Source organism: Quercus suber, unplaced genomic scaffold (assembly GCF_002906115.3).
Source record: "Quercus suber isolate HL8 unplaced genomic scaffold, Cork oak 2.0 scaffold_766, whole genome shotgun sequence".
Taxonomy (NCBI): domain Eukaryota; kingdom Viridiplantae; phylum Streptophyta; class Magnoliopsida; order Fagales; family Fagaceae; genus Quercus; species Quercus suber.
In genome coordinates, this window is record NW_027070202.1 from 216,784 (window position 1) to 236,834 (window position 20,051).

A 20,051-nucleotide genomic window follows, 5' to 3' on the forward strand; every position below is an offset into this window, starting at 1 on the left:
TGTGTTTTGGAATGTTAATTTATTTAAATTTGTGAAGATTATAGTTGTGCGAATGACAAATGTGGATGTAAAAATTGTATTTTGAACAATTACTCAAACTATATACAATAAATGATGATAGATGGATTTAATTATGTAAAGTTGTAATTTGAACAAATTTTAATCACGGGTAATAGAAGCATGATAAAATGAGTATATTATATATATATATATATATTTGTTTACTTGATTTTTGGTGATATAAGCATTTGATGATGCAATTTTTTTGGATCCCAAGCTAAAAAACTTGACTTAAGCTCGAGTTTAAGCTTGACCTTGGCTTGACTAATTAATCAAGCCCAGCTCAAACATTTTGGAATTTTCACAAGTTTGAGTTCAAAAATTATTTTTAGGCTTGTCTCAAAGTCATGCCAAGCTTGAGCATTTGATTTTTATTGACGAGTCAAGCTCAAACACACACTACTTGGCAAAACTTGGCTAGTTTATAACCCTATAGGTATCACTAGCATCACTTATTTTTGAAGATGGCTAACAATGGGTTAACCGATGGTCCAAGGAGTTTCAAGCAATATTACTTTTCTTCAATTGATGGGTTGTGATGTTTTTTCGATTGCTCAATGGTCAAGCATGTTGGGTACAAATAATGTTAGAGATACAAACTATTTTACAGAAAATTTTTACAAACTGCTGATGTGATGAGTGATTATTGATAAATGAAAAAATGATATTAATGGTGGGTCTAGATGAAAACCAATAAGAGGTTGACTACATCAACATTTTGTAAAAATATTGTACAATAATTTGTGACTGTAGTATTATTCATTAGGTACCAATGTTTGGTAGCTTTCCTAATCTTGGATGAAGTTTAATATTGCTAGAGAAGAGGCTAACCGAATGGATATAATTGTGGATGTATCATGTATGAAAACATTTTAAGTTAAAAGAAGCAAAAAAGAGAACTTCTTAGAGTGGATGAATGTTATGTTCTTACTCTTATCTATATGGCACGGTATTTTGGTCTATTTTGGTTTATTTTGATTCATTTCGGTCCATTTGGTTTACTTCAATCTATTTCAGTCCATTTTCGTCTACTTCAGTCTACTCAATCCACTTAGGTCCAACTCGGTCCACGTTGGTCCAGTTCGATCCATTTTGGACTAATTGGACCTTAAATTGATTCTTTTTGTAGATTGCCTTTTTAGTTATAGGCTCAAAAATTCTTTTTTTTTTTTTCCCCTTTAATTTTTTGGTTGAAAGTATGAAGTTTTATTATATAAACTAAAAAAATATAAACAAAATAGATATTAGAAATTAGAGATATGGGCCTTAAAAAAACAATAAATATGATAAATATTCACAGGATTACCTTAAAATTCAAGTCTAAATAATAGGCATTATATTTATATTTGGAAAGAAAAAAAAATGCTATAATTCTAAACTTATATAATGAATTTAAATTTCATGTAGCATGTTACATATGTTCCATGAAATTGGGGTGTATTTAAAAAAATTAAAAAAAATAAAAAATAAAATTCTTGGATATATTCAGGTTAGTCAATCGATTACTGTATATTTAAGAAAAAGTTATTTTAGTAACATGTTCTCAATTAATTTATATAAAACAATATTATAACTATGTAATTTAATTTTTTTTTATTAAATTATGTTTTCATATATGTGTGTGTGTGTGTTGTTGTTGTTGTTGAATGCAAAGTACATTATATGTTCCATTGCATAAAACTTATATAAATAAAAAAATATTTTAAATAACATCCACAAAAGTACTAATAACTTTATTTTCTTATTTGCAGTCAAAATATGGAGAATCTTGCGAGTAAACTTGACAATGTAGCAAAACAATTGATTGAAATTTTCATAGAAAGTGCAGGTAAGCGATCCCAGGAGGGAATTAATGAAAAAGAGACTGTTCTGACCTTATACAGATACGATCACAATGACCTTCTCATGGAAAAAAATCAATCTTTGCCAAATGAGAAGAATGGGAATTCATGTGGTCATGCTCTAAGCCTCCACCTTCCCATCGAGCATTCTCAATTTCATGTTAAATCAAAGCATGGTTCTTTGTCTTTTGAAGAAGGCCCAGACACAATTGTTGTGACTGTTGGAAAACAGCTAGAGGTAACTTGCCTTTTTAAAGCTCTTGGTTTTGCTATACATTCATGGCTATTCTTTTGTTGCTCTAATGCCAATATAATGTAAATGTTGCCCCCAAAAAACTGAGAGAAGCTTTACGTAGGAGTTACCTTTGTATAAATCCATAACCTAGTTGGTCTAGTATCATGGTACAAGTAAATACAACAGAGCATTAATATGAACCTAATATTATGTGAGGAGCTAAAAATTCAAAATTGCCTTCAATGTTCTTTTGGACTTCAAACTCTTGTTAACCAATAGAAACCATATTTTAGCTCCAAAAATTAAGCTCAATTTTCTTGCCAACTCTATTTAGAAACATCAATGTGACAAAATGATCATTCAAAAACCGATTAGTGTCTTATTCTAATGATAAAGAACAAAAATCACAGAAATAAACTCAATAGGATGAAACTCTATAAAAAAAATAAAAAAAAAAAATCATTCAAATGAATACTAAGTAAAGTTCTACATAAATTAAATATGTTGAATAAACAACTTAATTTTACCCCACCAATCATTCAAACAAATACTAAGTAAAGTTTCACTTGTGACAATAGGAATGGACCCTGGGAGAATTTGAATGTGTTTCAGGGGAAATGATCATTGTACCAGATTGCCAAGGGAGCCGACCCTCTTATTCCGTAGAGCTCAAGTATTCACCTTCAAGTATAAATCACAGTACCGACAAAGACTGTAAGACAATTTCTATAATTGACCAGATCATCCTTGCACTTATAATTACATTTCTATACAAAATTTTCGTCCATACATTGTCATGATTTGCACACAAGTACATATATGGAACGTCATATACAGTATACCATTTCATAATGCTCCTGTTCATATGATTAGTGTTCAAGATTTTTCCCCCCATTTTGTCTTTTAAGACAATTATCTTACTCCTCATGCATGGGTCGGTCCTCTTGATGTACTGTTTGTACTCTTACTCCTTATGCATGGGTCCTCTTGATGCACAGTTTGTAGTTTGTACTCCATGGTTTGGAAGGTTGTGGATTTGAATTATAGATTGGTTACATACAAAATTTGTGTGTAAAATGAAAAAGCTTGTCTTGGTGATTGATAAAAATAAATAAAATTTCTTCACTGTGTTATGTTTTTGTGATGCTTGTGTAACAATAGACAGATTGTATTTATTTATGAAAACTATTCCTCCAAATCACGCAATATTTTATTTTTAATTTTGTCCAAAGATTCTAGACAATTAGGTATCAATATCTAAATTAATGAAGTGTGAATGTACTTTTTTTATTTGATTTGAATGGGGGGATGCATGCAACTGATACAAGTAAGATTAAAGTTGTCGTGGAATCAAATGTATGTATGATGAACTTTCTCTTTTTGGTCGGATGGAAAATAGAGAAAAGGTCCTTAATATCATGATCTACTTCCCCAATATGTTACAAAGATTATAGTAATTTATAGCTCAAAACCTACTTTAGCCCCAGTCAATCTCTTTTCTACCGAAGCCAAGGTCCATGAAGTCAGGCCTTTTAGCTTATTTTCCCTGGATTCAGGTCCTGCTACCATTCATTTAAGGTGGAAACTAAAGTGTCCTCTCAAAAAAAGAAAAAAAAAAGGGGGGAGAGTAGAAACTGAAGTGAGCTTGGGCTATAAATTGTTAGATTAAGTACAAGTATAACGAGACCAGTTAAGAAAAGTTCTAGGACTACAAAAATTTTCACAACTTCTTGTCACAGTGTGACATGACAATGTGATTGGTAAAAAAAAAAAATAGTGGTTCTATGTGTAAATAATAGTTAACCACTCATAGTCTACTATGTCAAAGTTGTAATAAGAAAATTGTAAAATAATTTGTAGTTCTAAAATTTACTCGGCCCATTAAACATAGATAGAAGGAAAAGAAAAGAGGAGTATATGGTTGGATGATTGCACTTTAACTCCCTAAGTCCAATTAGGCATATTTAGTGTCTGTTTGGGATCCGCTTATTTTGTTGAAATTGAAAACTTTTTACTAAAAGTATTGTAGATAAAAGTAAAAGTTAACTGAAATAGTACAGTGAGACCTATGAATAGTACCAAAAGGTGCAGTAAGACCCATGAATAGTAACAAAAATAAACTAAATAGCAAAATAAGTTGACAAAAAATAAGCTATCCAAACGCAACCCTAATAGAGTCTGGTTTTGATCAAGATCAAATTCAAATCTAAACTTCAAATCTAGACTATTATTTGGTTAAAAATGACTGTGGGTACTTGACTCCACACAAAGGATTTTGTTCGCTTTGGGGAGCCAGGCCCTCACAAATTTGTCCCCCGATCGAGTGCAGGCGTTCACCCCTTTGAGGCACCTTAGTCCCACATCGGAAGGAGAACCCTCCCACTAGCGCTTTATATGCTTCTGGAGCTTGCACTAGTGTACTACTACTCCCTTCGCTTCACAGCTTATAAGGCAGCCCTGCAAAGCCGTCCTAGAATGTTGAAGGACATGCCGAGAATGCGGTGTAAAAGACTACAAGGCAAAAAGCCCTTGGCCCGAAAATCCGTTCATCCTAGGTACCCACAATGACCATTTTAGATGTGGATGATTTGAATTTTAAAAATTCTCTTTCATTAAAAAATATAAAAGGTACAGTTACCCAATTATTGAATCTGACCTGAAAAATTCACTAAGCTTTTAAATTATCAATATAACTTGAATTGAGTATTGGATTTTTATTAAGGCTAATCAAGCTAGGGAACTAGATTACTAGACGCAGATACTGCTAGCTAATACTCTAGATTTCGTGTACTAATGTCGTTTTCATGACTCTGTTAAATGCAGCTCAACATAACTAAAACGTGTATATAACTTTCTTATAAGAAAAAAAAAGTTTAAAATACTAATAATTTTACTATATAATCTTCATAAACCCTAACAAGAATTAAAGATATTACCTGATTTTTTTATGTCAATAATTTGCATTCTTGGTTCAAAGGTTCATTATTGGCAATTCATTAGGTAGAGTAGTGATTGAAGCTTGGAAGCTTCATTACTTGACAATTTCATCTTAATCGGTTGAGATGTCACAGATAGATTTCTCACACTTGGAGGAGTTTAATAGAGTCTGGTTTTGATCAAGATCAAATTCGAATCTAAACTTCAAATCTAGACTATTATTTGGTTAAAAATGATCATTTTAGATGTGGATGATTTGAATTTTAAAAATTCTCTTTCATTAAAAAATATAAAAGGTACAGTTACCCAATTATTGAATCTGACCTGAAAAATTCACTATGCTTTTAAATTATCAATATAACTTGAATTGAGTATTGGATTTTTATTAAGGCTAATCAAGCTAGGGAACTAGATTACTAGACGCAGATACTGCTAGCTAACACTCCAGATTTCATGTACTAATGTCGTTTTCATGACTCTGTTAAATGCATCTTATAAGAAAAAAAAAAGTTTAAAATACTAATAATTTTACTATATAATCTTCATAAACCCTAACAAGAATTAAAGATATTACCTGATTTTTTTATGTCAGTAATTTGCATTCTTCGTTCAAAGGTTCATTATTGGCAATTCATTAGGTAGAGTAGTGATTGAAGCTTGGAAGCTTCATTACTTGACAGTTTCGTCTTAATCGGTTGAGATGTCACAGACAGATTTCTCACACTTGGAGGAGTTTTAAAACGTACACACCTAAGTCTTTTATTTCGGGGGTAATGAATCGAATCCAACCACAATCCCCGTAAAGATTGGGAAGGTACCTTTTTTTTTAACTAACACATCCCATCAAACGACTATTACAAATCATAATCTTACAAAAAGTCTACCATTATTAACTACCAATTATATTGATTAGGCCATCGGGCCCCCCTCTAAATGCTCTACAACGCCAGCATTTGGGGGTGAAAATATGTGACACAGCTCATCAATAAGGACTATATAATATACACCCACCCTGTGAGCTCTTTGATTTAGATGTCTAAATCTTACTTGTAGTCATTTTGTTTTATAAACTTTGTCCATAAATATGGAATGGAAACAAATTAGGAAAAAGTTACTGGCAGAAAGAGAGCTATAATTCCTCATTGTAGCAAATTATTGATACACTAGGTTGGTTTGTTTGTTTCGTTTCTTTACTTTTTTATGTTTTATCTTCATATAATGATAGAAATAACGATGGGATTGGTTCATCTTGGACATCACCTCTTGATTGATATGGACAACTATTACAATGCGTGTCCATTCCTACCGAAAGATGGCCAGGACCTCATATTCATTATTCACGACTCACGAGCAAAAGTGAGCTTGACGTGGTGATTTATGATTCAATTGTATATGTAACACACAAATAATTAGCTTCTTTGATGTGTTTGAACTTTGAACAAAGGAATATATCACCCATCCATGCTTGCTTTCTCAAAGAAAGGTGGATTTCGATTCTCCTGTATATGGTAAAAATCTTTTGATAGAAACATGAAATATGCACGAGCGTAGCAGTAATCTTTTAAGAGCCCATGATTCCCTGCAAGGCCAAATTTGGTTATAGTCTAGGCGCCAGATTGTCCGTGAAGCATTTTCACATGTATATTTTTCCCAAGTTAGTGGGAAATTGAAGCCCATTTTCATATACGTGGATCTACATAACCACGAGGTCCACATATTATAAGACAAATGATGTGTATATATATTATATGTATAAGATAATTATTAATGTTTAATAGAACTTGTAGGGAATTAACCCGAAATTTCCAACCTGTGAGAAATAAGAAAAAAAAATAAAAAAAAAAAAAAAAAAAAAAAAAAAAAAAAAAAAAAAAATCAAACATGAGTTTTTATCGATTATTATAGTGAAACTCTCCCTCTTGAAAGTGAATTTCTTGTGATAAAGGGGAAAGATCTTGAGTGTAGCACCATCCTCCACCTAGTAAAATGTATAGATTTTTGAAGAATAGTTTATCAGGAGAGATTCCTAAAGAAGTGACCGGTCTTCAAGGATTACAATCATTGAATCTATCACATAATCTTTTGATTGGAGGTATTCCTGAGAATATAGGTATTATGGGATCATTGGAATCAATTGATTTCTCTATGAAACAAATTTCTGGTCAAACTCCCTCTAGCATGTCAAGTTTGACATTTTTAAATCATTTGAACATGTCCAACAATAATTTGACTAGGAAAATCCCTTTAAGCAGTCAACTACAGAGCTTCAATGCATCAAGTTTTATTGGAAACAAACTTTGAGGACTACCACCTTCTAATAATTGTACTATAAATGATGTAAACCCTAACAATGAAAACAAATGGAGTAAACATAATGGTGGACTTGAAGTAGATTGGTTCATTGTAAGCATGGCATTCAGTTTTGTGGATGGGTTTTGGGGTGTATGTGGCCCTTTACTATTAGGCAAGCAATGGAGAATTATGTATTTTCAATTCCTAGATCGCAAGGGGTACAAGCTTAAGAATCTTGTTTTGTTGTAAGTAAATTTTGTAAGATTCTTAATACTTAGTGTAAATGTCATGTTTATCAACATCTTAATGATTTCTACTTATCAAAAATATTTGATGATTTCTAGATCATCTTTGTGCTGGTTAGTACTTATATTATTAGTTAATTCACTCCATTAGCATATATGAATATGGCGTTTCTTCCAATGAATGTCAAAGGAATCCGATTTATAAAATCAAATTTTAGTCCGTAAAAGCAATATAGTTTACTATATCTTGAAATGATGCCCCGTCTGTGTTACTATTACCTTCTTTTTTTTTTTTTTTTTTTTTGGGTGAGGACTATTTCTATTACTTTAAAGGGGAATTTTGATATATTCCTAGCTAAGTGTTCACCCGGCTATCATGGTAACTCTCTTTAGAACTTCCTAGCAATCACTTTGTAAAGTCTCAACAAGATTGTGCATAACCGGACAACCTAATCATATTTATAACAAATTCCAAGGGTATCAATTGGATCCCTTCCAAACAATTTCTAAGAAGGAATCCTAGGCTACAAAATAGTACTTTGTAAAGCCTACCATTCCCCTGCCAAATCTGGCCTTTGATGTCGGGGGAGATTTTTTCTAATAATCTCAAAGAAATAAATAAAAATTTTAATTTTGATTTTAAGGTTTTTTAGCTTTTTTGTTTTTCTTGAAATGTTAAGGGCAAACATGGCTAAATACTACTATTGGCAAAATATGTATGGATCTATCACTGTTTGTGAAATAATTAGGGATCCATCACTTTTTTAAAACTTGAGTTTGTGAAACTCGAGTTTGTTGTGTAACTCAAGTTTCACAAACTTGAGTTCCACAGAAAATAGCCACCATTTTTTTTATGTAACTCGAGTTCCATAAAAAATAGCACGGCAAACTTAAAGGCTATTTTTTAAAAGAACTCTAGTTACACAACAAACTCAAATTTCACAAACTCGAGTTTCAAAAAAATGGTAAATTGCTAAATATTTTGCAAACAGTGGTATATTACTAAATATTTTGCTTAATAGTGGTATCTGACCATTTTGGCCGTTAATTAAGTGTATACAATATTTTGATAAAGTAATAAGTCTAGTGCTATACTTCTTGATAAGGGGAATTTTTAATTGGAAAAATAAAAGTTGTTGATCTCCAAAGACCCGTCAGCTCTATTATGCATACTGAAGACATCACGCAAGATGAAGCCGTCAGTCTCTAAGCTAAAGGCAGTAAATTGAAGGTAGTAAGCTGAAGACAATAAGCTGAAGGTACTAAGTTGAAGATAGTAAGCTAAAGGTAGTAAGCTAAAGGGTAAGCTGAAGACAGTAAGCTGAAGGCAGTAAGCTGAAGAGAGTAAGCTGAAGACGATAAGCTGAAGACAGTAAGCATAAGAGGAAGCTGATAAGAACAAGCTGAAGAGGGTAAGCAAACCTCCGTCAGGATCTATTAGTAAATGACAATGTTAGGGAGTCCACGAAACTCACCGCATAGCCGACGAGTTGACCTTAGGCAATGAAGATGGGTAGCTTAATAAAGCTGAAGGGTGCAGGCGAAGCTAATGACCCTAACGAGATCGTAGGCAAAGCTGACAACCCTAACGAGGTCGTAGGAAAAGCTGACGACCCTGACAAGGTCGTAGGCAAAGTTGACGACCCTAACGAGGTCGTAGGCAAAGTTGATGACCTTGTCGAGGCAGTAGGCAAAGCTGACAACCCTGACGAGGCAGTAGGCGAAGCTGACAACCCTAACCAGGTCGTAGGCAAAGCTGAAGACCCTGACTAGGTCGTAGGCGCAGCTGACGACCTTGACGAGGTCGTAGGCGAAGCTGACGACCCTAACGAGGTTGTAGGCAAAGCTGACAACCCTGACAAGACAGTAGGCGAAGCTGGCAACCCTGACGAGGTCGTAGGCAAAGCTAAGGAACCTGACGAGGCAATAGGCGAAGCTGACGACCTTGACGAGGTCGTAGGCAAAGCTGACGACCCTGACGAGGCAGTAGGCAAAGCTGACGACCCTAAAGCTGACGGCTCTAATGTATTCTTGACTTGATCACCATGCATGAGTATGTTAGGAAATGTCTTGTATCCCACACTTAGTGTTAGTCTCCTACAAGGAAAGGATTTCGCAATATACGCTCATAAGGATTCCTATAAGGAAAAGACTTCTAGTCCAAGGAAGAGAGGTCAACCCTCTACTACTATAAAAACTCCAATACCCTCACAAACCAAGGTATGCATAATTGACCCCACTCTAACACTTTAGAGAATTAGAGTTGTGAGAAGTTCTAACTTAACTTTCGGAGGGTATTTGTTCGGTACCACACCGGTACTCCTCTTAAGGTCTTCAGTTTTTGTGTTGTGCAGGTGCCATTCCGAGTGTGTGAGAACTATGTGGCTCACTGGTGAGTTTTTTGGCATCAGCAGTTGGCACCGTTTATGGGAACGATTTTTACGACTTGTAAGCCATATTATCGCTTCCCGGACAAAGAGTTGCATGGTACTTACTCGCTCGATGGCAACCACCAACAACGTTCAAGGAGACGAACCACGCCCAACTGCACTCGAGAAACAGGTGCAGACTCTCACTGCAGCCGTGGAATGCCTCACTAAGCAAAACAACGATTTGGAGGAACAGTTACACTAGAAAAATGCAGGTCACGACACTCAAAAGCAGGACCAAGAAGGCACCAATGCCGAAAGAAGAGAACGGGAAAGGTTGGAGGGCAGTAATGCTCCTAGTAGACCGGAGCATCAAAATCTGAGCATGCCATCCCTCACGGATGCAACTCAACCACACATTGCCATGGAGATACAGGCAATAAAGGAACAAATGGAGGTCATGATGAATGCCCTCAAAGGACGGGTATCCAGCGACCTTGACAATCTGGTAAATCGCACTGACTCGCCGTTCACTGCAGCTGTCAATTCCTTCCCCCTACCACATAAATTTCACATACCGCATATAAACAGTTACGACGGAGTGAAGGACCCTTTAGATCACCTAAAGACCTTCAAGACCTTGATGCACCTTCAAGGGGTAATGGACGAAATCATGTGTAGGGTCTTCCTTACAATGCTGAAAGGCCTCGCAAGGGTATGGTTTAGCCGATTGACGCCGAACTCCATCAGCACTTTCAAAGAGCTAATCGCTCAGTTCACTACACACTTTATTGGGGGACACAGGTATAAGAAGTCCACGGCATGCTTGATGAGTATCAAGCAACGAGAGGATGAGATGCTGAGATCCTACATAACGCGCTTCAATAAGGAAGCGTTATCGATCGACAAAGCCGACGGCAAAATACTTGTAGCAGCCTTCACAAATGGGTTGCGAAAGGGTAAGTTTTTGTTCTCACTATACAAAAACGACCCCAAGACCATGTCGGAAGTACTCTACAGGGCCACCAAGTACATGAATGCTGAAGACACGCTTTTGACTTGAGAGAAGAGAGAAAGGCAGGAGGATACGCGACAGGACAAAGGGCGGAAGATGGCAAGAACTAGAGACGCTGGATGGACAGAAGCTACACCACTCATGGAACACCAAGCACCTACGGAAGTACTACCAGTAAAACGGATGGCATGAAGAGCAGCACCCCTTTATTTCTAGTTTACCTTAGTGAATGTTAGTTATTCTCCTCAGTTTTTCTATTTACTTTAGTTTTTGCTACAAAGCCCAAAGGGCAGGTCTTCGTTTTCTTTTTAAGAACTACTTTTTCTATGAATGCATGGTTTATTATAATAAAAGGAGTTTATTTAGGCATGGCTAAGTCGCCTACGGGTAGACGCATGGCTAAAGTCGCCTATGGGTGGACAGTCACTACGCTAAGTCACCTACGGGTAGACGCATGGCCAAAGTCACCTATGGGTAGACAGTCACTATGCTAAGTCACTTACGGGTAGACGGTCACTACGCTAAGCAACCTACGAGTAGGCGCGTGGTCAAAGTTGCCTACGGGTGAATAGTCATTACATTAAGTCACCTACGGCTAGACGCATGACCGAAGTCGACTATGGGTAGATGATCACCATACTAAGTCGCCTACGAGTGGACGACCAAAATGGTGAGGAGGTACCAACACTTCACCTCAATAAGTCCACAAAGTGGACGACCTTATTAAATCCACAAAGTGGATGACATTGATGAGTCCAAAGCGGACGGCCTCACCCAAAAAAATGAATGAACTTATCCACAAAGTGGATGAATGTATGACTTGTCCCACAAGTGGACGAGTCCATCAAGTAAAAGCAAGCTGACGGCATTATCCACAAATGGATGGATTCGTGAACAAATCCACCAGTCCACAAAAAGGACACGTTCAAAGAAGAAGATGGTTTGAAACCATTAAAGAAGACATGTCTAAAAGACACCTTAAGCGGATGGATTTGCCTTAAAATTACCAAGTACGAGCGTATCCTAACATACATACAAATGCCAAGGATAGACATACATGCCAAATAAAAAGCAACGGACTTAGTAAGATCGTCACCTTCCTCAAAAATAGTGTCGCCCACGGGTGTTGACTGTAGAGGCTCATCCGAAAACATAACCGATTTGTTCGCGCCACGTGCTCAAGCATTTAATAAAGGCGGTTCGAGGCGTCACACATGAGTGACCTTTTTGACAATGTTAACTCCATAACCCGTTAGCTAAAGCTAACGAGGTTATGGAGTGGGGGGCAACTGATAAAGGGAATTTTTAATTGGAAAAATAAAAGTTGTTGATCTCCAAAGACCCGTCAGCTCTATTATGCATACTGAAGACATCACGTAAGATGAAGCCGTCAGTCTTTAAGTTGAAGGCAGTAAGCTGAAGGTAGTAAGCTGAAGACAGTAAACTGAAGGTAGTAAGCTAAAGGGTAAGCTGAAGACAGTAAGCTGAAGGCAGTAAGCTGAAGACGGTAAGCTGAAGACAGTAAGCATAAGAGGAAGTTGATAAGAACAAGCTGAAAAGGGTAAGCAAACCTTCGATAGGATCTATTAGTAAGTGACAATGTTAGGGAGCCCACGAAACTCACCGCATAGCCGACGAGTTGGCCGTAGGCAATGAAGATGGGTAGCCTAATAAAGCTGAAAGGTGCAGGCGAAGCTGACGACCCTAACGAGATCATAGGCAAAGCTGACGACCTTAACGAGGTCGTAGGCAAAGCTGACGACTCTGTCGACGAGGTAGTAGGCAAAGCTGACGACCCTAACCAGGTCGTAGGCAAAGCTGACGAACCTAACGAGGTCGTAGGCGAAGCTGACGACCCTGACGAGGTCGTAGGCGAAGCTGACGACCTTGACAAGACAGTAGGCAAAGCTAACGATCTTAACGAGGTCGTAGGCAAAGCTGACGACCCTGACGAGGCAGTAGGCGAAGCAAACGACCTTGACGAGGTCGTAGGCAAAGCTAACGAACCTGACGAGGCAGTAGGCGAAGCTGACGACCTTAACGAGGTCGTAGGCAAAGCTGACAACCCTGACGAGGCAGTAGGCGAAGCTAACGAACCTGACAAGGCAGTAGGCGAAGCAAACGACCTTGACGAGGTCGTAGGCAAAGCTAACGAACCTGACGAGGCAGTGGGCGAAGCTGATGACCCTGACGAGGTCGTAGGCAAAGCTAACAACCCTGACGAGGCAGTAGGCAAAGCTGACGACCCTAAAGCTGACGGCTCCAATGTATTCTTGACTTGATCACTACGCATGAGTGTGTTAGGAAATGTCTTGTATCCCACGCTTAGTGTTAATCTCCTACGAGGAAAGGATTCCGCAATATACGCTCATAAGGATTCCTATAAGGAAAAGACTTTTAGCCCAAGGAAGAGAGGTCAACCCTCTACTACTATAAAAACCCCAATACCCTTACAAACCAAGGTACGCATAATTGACCCCGCTCTAGCACTTTAGAGTTGTGAGAAGTTCTAACTTGACCTTCGGAGGGTATTTGGCCGGTACCACACCGGTACTCCTCTTAAGGTCTTCAGCTTTTGTGTTGTGCAGGTGCTGTTCCGAGTGTGCGAGAACTGTGTGGCATCATCACTTCTATTTACTCAGGTCTTCTAAATGATAGTTAATTTACTATACCTTTCTCCTAAATAACAAGAAGTCTCTCGGCAGTGCTTTTATTGAGTTTCAGGATATTTAAAACTGGATGAATCATTTTTTAAGAGTAATAGTTATGCTTGCAAAGGAACAATACTAAAAGGTACTGTAGGGGGATTTAAAAACTTAATTGGGATTGGCCATATAGATGTTTTACACATTTTTGGTTACCTATTTAGGTGGATGATTTCTCAAACATCATATTGAAGACAAACATGAAACTTGCAAGTTGCAAGTCAAGCTCAATAGTGTCCAATGGAATTCTTTCTCCCACTTGCAAGAATGTAGCAAACATGAGAATTTACCTATCAAAAGAGCATACATGAAAATTCTCATGTGTCGAGAAAATCAAACCATAAACAGTAGTACACTTCTTTCTATTGTGATATTTAAATAATCACCTTGGTTAATTACTAAAGAAAATGAATAAAGACATAAACATTATTTGCAAGCTAACCATCAATGGCTGGTTTTGGCTAAAAATCTAGTTAACCATACGCTTGTGTTGTTGCCTACTATTAAACATGTGAAGGTTCCTTTGAACACAATTCTTCCTTAGTTATTGCTTCATCAGATCTGTGTCTTTCATAAGTTTTGTGCTTCTCTTGCTATAGTTATCTCTGTAATACCCTACAATTCAACTATTCAAGCCTATGCAAAGGAGCTCCAATCTAACTTGCAATGATAAAGAAAAACGAGCCCTTCTAAGTTTCAAAGCTATTACAAGTCCTTCAAATAGGCTTGTCTTTGTCTGTTCAAGATTGCTGAAGATGGATTGGAAAATGACATGACTAAGTAGGTGGAAATCGGGTTGAGCTCCACCTAGGAATTTATATTCTGCTGATGAATATAGATTACCATTGGGTGGCAAGACTAATCCTTTTTTACTGGAGCTAGAACTACTAAATAAAGTGAGTTAATTATTCTACTGGTGAGGGCATTCCAAGATATTTTGGTTAATTGGAAAGACTAGACATTTTAACCTCTCCTTTGCAAGATTTGGAGTATTCATTTCTCAAGAGCTTAGAAATCTATCACAGCTAAGTTTCTTAATCTATAGGAAAATGATCTCTATTTGAATAGTCCAATGTTGGTTTCTCGTCTTTTTTCCCTGCAATATTTTTACGCAGGTGGTGTTGGCTTTCAAAGGGGAAAAAGAAAAAGGCTTCAGGTAAATCAGCTCCCTTCTCTTTTAACATTATGGTCATCTCAATGCCAACTTCGTGACATGCATTGGTTCCTAAAAATGTCAATTTTCTATACTTAATCTTTCTATGAATCTTTTTATAAAATAAAAAAATAAAAAATAAAAATAAAAAAAGTTACGACAATGGGAGATAGGGGCTTTGAACATAAAATGTTAATTGAACTACAAAGCTCTAGGCTAATTCTTCTATGAATCATTTCAGTGGCACAATAGCTATTAGAAATAAACTTTTACACCTATCCCTAGATTCCAATAATCTACAACACCAAGAACCGAGTACCAAACTAAATCTTTGCAACCTTAAACATGTTTAGCGTAAGTAGAAGGTACAAATTTTGTTTTAAAATGAGAAGCTTTTAAATATGATCATGTATCTTCATTTCCCATGAGCTTTTCTTTTATTGGGCCAAAGTGAGTTTTAGTCCAAAACATGAGTGGAGCATGTTTCTAACTATTGTTAACAGACCAATCTAACCTTAGATCGTAGAGAATGTTTGGATTGTTTCCATATTACTTGATTATTTATTTAATTTTTTAATACAATGGAAGTATATAAGTGTGTAGTCCTTTTGTAAAAGTTAAAATTTAAAGAAACACTCTCATTTTTAAATTCAAATCATGACCTTTTTATTATTAATTTTTTTGAGAATTAATACTGCACAGAAAGTACTTACCAAATATATATATATATATATATATATGTGCATGGTAAAAAAAAAAAAAAAAAAAAAAAAAAGGAAATTTATGCTTTAATTATTTCCATATTTTTGAGATTGTTTAAAATCATGAAGTGAAGGGCAAATGAGTAATTCGTGCTCCTGAAAACTGATATACATTTTTTCTCTTTTGCATCCTCCAAATCTAATGTAGAACTTTCGTACAACAATTTTTCAAAGGACCCTTCCCAGCCCAGGAAATTTGATGCATTTAGCTACATTTCCAATCTTGAATTCGACGGAGCTTAAAATTGCAACAAAAGCAAATTGGCAAAAACGAGGATGACTTTGAAAATTCGTGGTTATGACACAGTTGGATTTTGTGTTGGTTCTTCAAAAGGACTTCAAGGCATGCTTATTTCAGGTATATGATTTATCAATGACATGAAAGCTCATTGTGTCTACAATATTAGAAGTGAACTGTTTCCGTGAATTTTTTTGAGTAGGCTGGCTGGTATGTAAGTGAAAGGCATCATCTACATTTTATACGCGGTAGACTTCAAACATTATTGTCCTCACCTTGTTGATGTTAGTATAGAAGGCATCATATTGTACAAGGTATGCTTTGAACATTATGTCCTTAATAATTGTGTTGTCTTTGTTTAATGTTGATGTCGTAGGCAGGCACTGCATTTCAAATGTGATTTAATTTGTATCTAACCTTCTACCTAGTGGAATTTTGGTTTTAGAAATATGCCCATACCAAAGTGGAGCCAATGTTCTCAGTTTTAATAGTTTTGTTGATTATTGCCATACGAAATATGGTTCATTTTGAAATGCGTACTTCATTTTTAGTTCCTTGAAGGATCAAAGTCAGTCTTGAGGCTCTCCCATATCAGTACCAGACTAGTAGGTTTTCCCACCCAACAAGAAGGTGCTCTGTGGTTGTCAGCTTTGTTCAATAAATTTTTGTTTCTTGGTATAAGATTCTGACTTCCAACCAATGATTATTTTAAAAATATTTGCAAACTCTTTCATAGGTTTCAGACACAAAATGTGTAACATATTTGTGGCTTCTAACAACAGTATACCAGGCAATTTCTCCACATGATCCAATTTATTGGCCTGCTTAATATGGCTTCTTTAAAAAAATATCCCTTAATTTGTTTTCTCTTTTGGTACTCTCCAAAGCTATCATGTATTTAGCTTATTTCTAGTACTAGTTAAAATAAAATTTCTAGTACTAGTTAAAATAAAACGACAGAAAAAAATAATAATAATAATAATAATAATGAATGGTAGTTTGTCCAACTTCATTATAAAACTTAACAGTGTAAACATACAAGATCCAACAACTAATTTTTACATAATCTTACACTTCTTGATACCCCAATCCATAAAAGAAAACCAAGCCCCGAACACCATGAGTAGAGTGGAAGGTAAAATTACATATCTAAATACATACTTATGTTTAACAAAAAAGCTATGATGATGCATATTTGTAATAGTACCATTCAAATCAAAAATACAACTTGCAACATCTTTGCTCTCAAGGCCATGGATATTCACTGAACCAGCTGTATAAAGTTGAGCTAATAGTAAGCAAGATTCCTCATTAGAATGGTCAATCAGCATTAACTTACTTCGATAAGTTATTCTAATTGCACTCAAACAATTGATGCAATGATTATCAAAAAGATTATCTTTGCAAAAAGTATTAATTAGTGTTTTTTTGCCTACAATTCTAAACCAATCATCTAATGACTCAATCCCATCACAAAAGCTAGGATTGGATACAAAATATTCTGGGTCCAAACAAGTAGAAACCCAGTGAGTTGGGACTTCCAAGGAAGCCAACTCTACTTGGAAGTCTTTCAAACAAGACACAGAAGTAAGGTTATCAGGAAGTAAAAACATTGAAGAAACATTTAAGTGTTGTGCTAAGCCTAAGGAAAACAGTGATTTAATTGTATGACAGCATTGACTATTATTAGAAATTATAGAGCTTACATTAAAGCAAGTGGGATCATACCAAGTGATATTCCTCACATATCCAAAATTAATTGGACATGCTAGGATCATGAGGGGGACTATAGAGAGAGAGAATATAGAAACAATATGGATGGTCAACAAGGGAATGTTGGAGCTAGGCATGGTGTTGTACAGATCTGCACACAATTAAGTAACAAAAAAGAAATTCAGACATCGAAGCTTGATATTGTTCAGTAAAAATAAATAAATAAATATATAGTCAAAAAGTCTAATAAAAAGCAAACAACCACACATGAGCGGACAAAAAATGACTTATACTTTGTGAAAGTCATTTTCTGCCTCAGTAATGTTGCATAAGAAATAAAAAAGCAGGTTTTTGCTTCTGTCTAGCATCTGCATTTTTTAGACATGATTAACAATGGTGCCTACGCTGTGTTGATTTTCTTAGGCAGCAGCTTGTTCTAAGGTTATAACTTTAATATTTGATTTCTTATATAGGAAGCAGTTTGCATTCAAAACAAGGAATTTCTCTTTTTTTTTTTTAATGGGTAATTGCAATAACCACACATGAAGATATCAAAGATAAAGACAATTCAAGCTTAGAGAAAACCTATCTAAATAGCTTAAGACCTTAACAAAAGAAGTTAAAGAAATTGAACCCGCAGGTACAACCGAAAAACTTAAAGTAATTAATTTTTACTCAACTTCTAGAAGAGAATAATTTACTCAAAAAGAACTTGTATCAACTTGACACAAAACTAAAAGAATTACAAGAAGGTTCTAATACAAACAAAAGATACTTAAGATTTCTAGAGAAATTAAAGACTGAAGTTTTACTTCAAACTAGTGTTACTGCAGGAGTTATAAGAGATGAAGAAAAAATGACCACTTCTATAGAAAAGAAAGTGAATCAGGGATGACATTCGAGTTGATCAAATAGATGTCAAGAGGTACTTGGATGTGCAGAGTGAAAAGAGAACTAATTCTCACATTTATGGCTTTTGCAAGGGTTTTTTTTTTTTGGTGGTAATGTAGGAAGGGGATAAGTGGAGTGGCCTGAAGATTTGGAATTGCTACTGTGAAGTAACATAAAAAATAAAAAAAATAAAAAGTCATGCCATGCTTTTCAACAGCTAAGATTTAGTGCTTTTGCCTTAACCCACCCAGCTGGGCTGGTGAGGCCTTGGCATGCCTAGTCCGAGGTCCTGTGTTCAGGTCCTCACTTACCTGATATGGTGGGGAAAAAAAGGATTTTCTGTTTACTTCATCAGGTATTAGTTGGATTATATTTGTGATCTAAATGTTTGATAGTTAGAGAGGGCTTGGTGGGTGAGGTTAGGGTGGTGTAGACTGCAGGTCAGTGCAACGAACAGAGTGTCTGTTCAACACAATATTTAGAGCAAACAAGTGTAACTCTATGCCATCGGATCCCCAGATTGCTCATTTTTCCTCAATTTCTGCCCTCACTTAAATATCCCTCTTACAGTCCTCTGAAAGCCAAATCTACCGAAATTCAAATCCATAGCTCCCTCCACTAACTCAACAGTAAATAACCTATACACTTGCATTGCATATTTGCAGGCATAACCTAACCTCACATATTAATTAAATCAATTACTTATTACTTCACAACTCATAGACAGTTCATTGAAGCATTGCATCAAACACATAATTTGCATTACAAACCCACAAACGAAAATAAAAATAGAAATTAAAGACAAACCCACAAACGAAGATAGAAATAGAAAATAAAGACAAGCCCAAAACAAATCATTGAAAATACCATGAAACAAGATGCACAAACAACTCAAACAAAACCCACAAACAAATCAATTTTTAAACCCAAACAAACCCATAAAAAAAATCAAATAAAACCCACTGGAAAAACCCACAGCCTTTGTAGATTTAGATTTAGTAGAAAGAGAGAATTAGGGAGGTTACCGGAACGAACGGCGAGATGGAGGGAGTTGCCGACGGCGAGTGAGAGTGATGGTGGGTTAGTCGGTGAGAGCTTGCCGGCGCCGAGTTGGGGAGGGCTTGACAGAGGTTGAGGCCAGAGGGAGGGCTTGACCGCTTGAGAGAGGGCTTGAGAGTGAGGGTCGGTCACTGGGGGAATGAGAATGAGAGTGAGCGAGGGTGAGGGGCGGCTGAGGGAATGAAAATGAGAGCGAGGAAAAGTGCATGCTGTTTCTGAAATTCCAACTCAGCTTCCATGTGGTGTTTCTAAGAACAATAACAAATTGACACATGGATTAAAAAAATTACAAGTCAGCAACTCAAGTTACTCAGAAGATGCCATGTGGAGTCTCTGCATCAGCTTCAGTTGTCATTCTCCCACAAGGTGCTTTAAATGGGAGGGGGTAATGTTAGGCATCTATTGTGTAAGTGTATTTGGGGTACAAGTGTGTGTGTTAGTGTAGGGGTATGCATGTACTGATGCAAGGGTGTGCATGTACTGATGCAAGGCTATGCATGTAAGCGTGCAAGTGGCTGCATGTGAGTGTGCACTGCA

The 20,051-nt window shown here is 36.3% G+C and overlaps 1 protein-coding gene, 1 long non-coding RNA gene and 1 other non-coding gene across 3 annotated transcripts; 2 read left to right on the plus strand and 1 right to left on the minus strand.

Annotated features, from left to right (window-relative positions):
* The first annotated feature begins 1,801 nt into the window (after window positions 1–1,801).
* On the plus strand, window positions 1,802–3,275 carry LOC136064799 (uncharacterized). Its single transcript, XR_010626444.1, has 2 exons — window positions 1,802–2,139; window positions 2,715–3,275. It is a non-coding gene; the product is annotated as an uncharacterized LOC136064799 (long non-coding RNA).
* A 9,371-nt stretch (window positions 3,276–12,646) lies between these two features.
* On the plus strand, window positions 12,647–13,276 carry LOC136064796 (uncharacterized). The gene has a single exon (XM_065767030.1). The coding sequence runs from the start codon at window positions 12,647–12,649 to the stop codon at window positions 13,274–13,276; it is 630 nt and encodes a 209-aa protein (XP_065623102.1).
* A 3,554-nt stretch (window positions 13,277–16,830) lies between these two features.
* Window positions 16,831–20,051, minus strand: LOC112020394 (uncharacterized). Its single transcript, XR_010626446.1, has 2 exons — window positions 19,481–20,051; window positions 16,831–17,715 (listed from the first exon to the last, which is right to left on the minus strand). It is a non-coding gene; the product is annotated as an uncharacterized LOC112020394 (transcript).

Excerpts from the sequence above, each read along its gene's own strand:
- LOC136064796 (XM_065767030.1), top strand. The coding sequence starts at position 12,647 with ATGAAGATGGGTAGCCTAATAAAGCTGAAAGGTGCAGGCGAAGCTGAC.